Genomic DNA, 5,744 nt, shown 5'->3' on the forward strand with positions numbered 1-5,744 from the left:
GGCAAGTTATTGTTAATTACTCCTGCATGTGTGTTCTGCAACATAGCAGGCATTGGTGGCATGTTACCTTCCTGTGATACACTTGTCTCCAAATGTGCACCATCATTTCTTGGTGGTGGGATGTTCTGAACAGGTGGCATCATTTTTGGAGAACTCTGCCTTATATCAACACCATTCTGCACACCATTCATTGATGTTGGTGGCAATTGACTTGGTGGCAACTGGCTGGGTGGTAATTGATTCATTGGAGGCCTCATGTTTCCTCCAGGTGGTGGAAACTGTCCTGGTGCTCCAGGTCTGAGAGGTACATTTTGAAATGATCCAGGCATTGGTGGCTGGCCAGGTAATTGTTGTCCAGGTGTTATTGGTCTGGTTGGTGGTAAACCTTGCTGAGGTCCAGCAAAGGACATATATTGTGGATTCATATTGAGCTGAAATAAGTTTTAAATTAACACCAAACTTGCAAAACAAATTGCCTCAAATGATAATGACAACAGATGATCTGACCCCAATTAAATCGTTATTTGCAGGCAGATAGTGTTAATAAACAAGTAGAAACAATTGTAATGTATAGTACTTACTTGTGACCACTTATAATACAATTCACATAAAATAATTACTTAAAAACACGGAAAATAAAGAGAAACTAATCATCACCGACCCTCTTGACATAGGGCTATGCCACGTAAGGTTACAATGCGCATGAATTTGTAACCTCCACGTCAATCTCTAGTGGAAAACATCTGTGCTGTCATCGTAACTTTGAATAGACTCCACTAGATAGCACTAGCAATATTCAACTGAATTATACACATATTTATAGAAATAATCAGTTGTTTTTAAACAAATACATAAAATAGTTTGATTCAATAAATATTCAATTTAAAGGTCACTATATTTAACTAAACACCAGGTTATTTATATTTTTGTTTAGCTCATCTTTATTTCATTTAATGATCTTAAAGCCAATGTCTGTTAATTTTTTTCATTTTTGGTCAAATTATATTTGAAAAACTATACATGCATTAAGCATGTTCTAAATATTATTAAATCTATACAACAAAACAAAATAGTAATAACTTATACTAAACTCCAGTAGATATCACTACAGTGTTCGAATTACCAGTTCATTAGTCGGTTGTTTACATGATGCGTGGTTGTTCCTTAAAGCACATTTTTTATTGTTTAATTGTATTAGTTTTTATCTATGTTGTATTCCACCCGGACCGACATGCTAAGATTTACTCTTATATTTCCGATGATAACATATTATCAAAAATTATCTCGAATTACGTTCAAACATCTACGGATAACCTACAAAACTGTGAATACAAACAAATGCTAGAAAGTGCATTTGAAATATTCGATATTAATGACTTATTTAAACATGACTACAATAATATAAAAGCAGGTAAATTTTTATTTTAGTTTTTTGTTGTAAATCTGTACAAGTTACATTTTTAGGAGGTGAATATACTCCTGATTGTCTACCAAAATTCTCAACTGCTGTGATAGTGTGTTATCGAAATAGGACTCAACAACTAGATGCTTTTATTAGATATATGCATTCATATCTTCCTAAGCAAAATATACATTACCGAATATTTATTGCTGAGCAAAATGACTCTGCACCCTTTAATAGAGCATTAATGCTAAATTATGGCTCCATGATTGCCATGAAATACAATTTTTCATGTTTAATTCTACATGATGTTGATTTACTTCCACTGAATAGTGGAAATATTTATGCCTGTACTCAACAACCAAGGCATATGTCCTGCAGTATTGATATAATGAGGTGACATATAATTATTAAAAGTTGAATGCCTTTCAGTTTAAGAATATATTTGTAGATTTAATTTACCTTATTATGAAATTGTTGGTGGAGTACTTGCAATACAGTCTGAACAATATAAGCTGATAAATGGCATGTCTAATCAATATTATGGGTGGGGTGGTGAAGATGATGATCTCTATAGGTAAACCTTATAATTTTAGAATCAAATTAAATGAGTGTAATCAATTTGTATGTTTATTAGGAGAATGATAGCCAAAAAATTGCATCCAATTAGGTTTTCACCATGGATTAGTAAATATACAATGTTGTTTCACAAGCATGAAACACCAAGGTATTTATATAAAATCTGTAGTTTCTTAATATATATCTATATTTTCTTTATCTTAGTCCTAACAGATACACTGTTCTGGCTGATTCACTAAAACGACAAGAATCTGATGGGCTCAATACATTAGATAGAAACTATGAAGTTAAATTAAGACCTTTATTCACTCATGTTATTGTAAATTGATTGTGTGTGAGTTTGTGTGTATTTTTAATAAATTATTTCATTATTACAATACAAAGATGTGTGTGATTTTTTCTATAATTATATTCCATTATTGTTATATAAACAATTATTTTTCTCTTCATTGCGCAAATTTTTCGTAATCCCGTTGTTTTAACGTCAATTATGTTTGCATCCGGTGAAATTAATTTACCCTGCTGACAACACGTTATCATTATCAACTTGCTAGACCACTGCAATCTGTTTAATCAATCTCGGCATAACGTTTTCGCGGATGCACATTATTCTGACCTAGCTGTGATATGCGCACTCAAAGCATTCGTGTCTGATGCACTTAGTACTTGCACTGGCAAGTTGAATGAAAAACTAGCACCTTTCACATTCTATAATCAGTGCACAAGAAACGTTGGCGAATGATGCGAACATAACAAGATAAGTAACATTAACGTGACGTTGAAGTTTCCGGGCGACTCCGATAATCTTTTCAATCACGAATGTATCCAAAAGTCAATATTTACACTATACAAATTGTTTAGGACATTACAAGCGTGTACACATATGAAAATAAGTATAATCTCATATTATTGCTACCATTTTTAAAATAAACAATAAAAATTGTGAAAGAACTCTTCATATAGATTATTTTGATTGGTCAGATTGATAGCGTTTAAACATAAAACTAGTTTTATTGCTCAAATCGCTGAAAGTCATTTTTCAATTTAATGTCCGAGGACAACCTCCATGTTTACTTACTATTTTTTTCATTCTTTATAGATTTCACATTTTGGCGAGTCAACGTAAACAGACAGACAAGGTACGCATTAAGTTTTATCCCTTGAAATAAGCCCGTAATAAAATAAATACACTCCAATAGAATATCATCCTTCGCCAGTGGATTGGAACCAGGGGCGTAGCTACCGCCGTATTTGCCGTATCAATTATACGGGCCCCCGGCCACGGGGCCCCCAAAGTGTGTAAGGAAAAACCTTTACCTCCATATAAGGGCCCCCAAAAAATTTTTATACGGGGCCCCGACAAGGCACGCTACGCCACTGATTGGAACTTCTTCGTTTCGTGTGAGCTACAACCGAAAATAGAAAGCAAATTGATCCAATTACCACAAGGGTTCTAAAGAAACTCTCTATCTCCTTTAGTTTAGAAGATATCGCTAAGAACATATTTCGATACAATGAGAAGACCCCTCTCTTTGTATGATTTTTTCCTATACGATTATTTTTAAAAATTAACGGAAGCTCTAATTAAACTAGTCTATCTTATAGTGAATTTTTTGTAAGTTAAGGATATGCCCTTCGATCCTCTCTATCTCTATTAGTTTAGAAAATATCGCTAAGAACATATTTCGATACAATGAGAAGACCCTCCCCCCCTTTGTATGATTTTTTCTTATACCCTATTTTTTAAAATTGACTGTAGCTCTAATTTAACTAGTCTATCTTAAAGAGAATTTTTTGTAGGTTAAGGATATGCCATTCGATCCTCTCTATCTCTATTAGTTTAGAAGATATCGCTAAAAACCTATTTCGATACAATGAGGAGACAAGAAATATGAGACAAGTATAAATATAAAAATTGCATTGATTCCTAGTTAAATCTGAAAACAAAAATTATTTTGTGCTTCTCATCCATTGGAAACTAAAGTATTATTGTTTACATTAAAACAAGACAAACAAATAAATATACACATTTGGTGCATTCTGCAAGTGGCTGCAATCCTGCAATGTTTTGGCAACTCCTCTAAATAAACCTAGTTATGGCTCCTTTGTTAATGCGAATCAAATATTGGTCCGGCATGTGGCCGCATCATATTTTCGCAAATTTACTAGTTTGCATGGTCAACAAATTCCAAGTGTAGTTTCAAGTATTACTGTGTATTGGTACTTGCTACATATTTTAGACTAAAATGATATTCAAGTAAAAACAAATATTCTATAATTTAATGGTTATTAAACTCACTAGATTATCTTAAGGCATTAGTACCTCTCAGGTAATAATGATTTTATCATTCCTAATCCCGCTGCAGGTATAAATGCAGTTTTAAAATACGATTTACCGGAATTAGATAATAGTTATTGCAATAGTGGCTGCATTGCTATAATTTCCAACATTTCAAACTGGATATGGATATAACTATACTGCGATAAAACCTTTATAATGCGAAACCATTTTTAAAATATTAGTTGATTATTCATAGTTTTTACCCAATTCCTTCTTATTGAGCATTTGCGCGCATTTTGCGTATTTGAACATTAGAAACCTTTTAGTTCTCAAATCGTTTATTATTCCATGCAAACGCAAAGTTAACAGTAAAAGGAGGACGATATATAAACGGCTGGTAGTGGATTGAGAAGTTTGCGGCATTCTGTGTGTTAGAATTAGGCGGATGTCGGGACCAACACCAATATTAATCGAGAATATGTGCAAATGCCGGTTTGCCGCAGAAACTACACGAACGTTTTCGATTTTAACCCTGTTTTATGAACCTTCTTCCTTTTGCTCGCGTTAAACTGGGATGGCTGCATTTATTTAAAACATTCGAGCAAATTATTCAACTTGTAGTTTATGTAATGTGCAGAACTCGTATTTGCCTTACATTCGTTTGAATAGCTTTTAAAATCGCGCAAATAAAGCAAATACTTTTAGGCTAATATTAATTTCAGCACACGAAGCAAATCAAAACTGAACAAACTAAGCTGAACTGGCGGCACAATGAAACCAAACATTTTCTTATTTTGCCGAGTAAATACTATCTTTGGCGCTCATTCCAGGAAGGGTTGCTAACACATTTTAGCGATTATCAGCGTCGAAAACAAAAGACAAACAAAATCTCATCTACAAAAGAACACCACGAGTCGTTTAATTTTCTCTTGCAGTTTTTCTTGTTATTATACTCGAAAATTTTATCTTTTGTGGTTTTCTTAACACCAGGTTAAGAAGGTTGAAGGTTGGAAAAATATTAATAAACCATTTCAAACTTTGAAAGCGTTGCTCACTAATCAAAACGCATTCAAAATTAACGCGCAAACAACAAGCAATGCGAAATTAATTCTGCTGTGGCACAAAAGACGATGAATACCACGCGAAAAATGGAACGTGCCCGACGATAGATTCGTCGGAATATAAATATAGCGCAAACGAAGCATGCTTTACATATTATGCAAAGCCGACGATTCCGTGATGGTGAGGCGGCGGTCGGAAGGAAAAACGGCTAAGAATATGGAAACAACAAAACACGCCGCGGTGCCGCGGAAGCGACCGAAACGCGAAAGCGGGCACAAATCGGCTCTGTTTAAATATTTGAAGTTAATCGTCTTTGTGGACCGCAGAAGAACGGAGATGCTGCCTTAAGCAAAAAAGCTATATTTCGTCCAACGTGCGTGTGGCATTAAAACAACTTTTGCGCTAAAAAATTTAAAATCA

At 34.1% G+C, this 5,744-nt stretch overlaps 1 protein-coding gene across 2 annotated transcripts; it reads left to right on the top strand.

Annotated features, from left to right (window-relative positions):
- Positions 1 to 1,042: 1,042 nt before the first annotated feature.
- Positions 1,043 to 2,364, top strand: beta4GalNAcTB (beta1,4-N-acetylgalactosaminyltransferase B). 2 transcript variants are annotated; one of them, XM_065304450.1, is made up of 5 exons: positions 1,043 to 1,411; positions 1,465 to 1,798; positions 1,854 to 1,979; positions 2,040 to 2,129; positions 2,195 to 2,364. In XM_065304450.1, exons 1-5 carry the CDS (start codon positions 1,147 to 1,149, stop codon positions 2,307 to 2,309), a joined length of 930 nt encoding a protein of 309 aa, XP_065160522.1. In that variant the 5' UTR covers positions 1,043 to 1,146; the 3' UTR covers positions 2,310 to 2,364. The 2 variants fall into 2 exon arrangements, with proteins under 2 accessions (XP_065160522.1, XP_065160521.1); XM_065304449.1 differs by having other exon boundaries at positions 1,050 to 1,411; positions 2,186 to 2,364.
- Positions 2,365 to 5,744: the final 3,380 nt, after the last annotated feature.

Source organism: Atheta coriaria, unplaced genomic scaffold (assembly GCF_025399875.1).
Source record: "Atheta coriaria isolate IRGN ID8LTWV9N9 unplaced genomic scaffold, Caltech_Dcor_3.1 hic_scaffold_6_pilon, whole genome shotgun sequence".
Classification (NCBI taxonomy): Eukaryota; Metazoa; Arthropoda; class Insecta; order Coleoptera; family Staphylinidae; genus Dalotia; species Dalotia coriaria.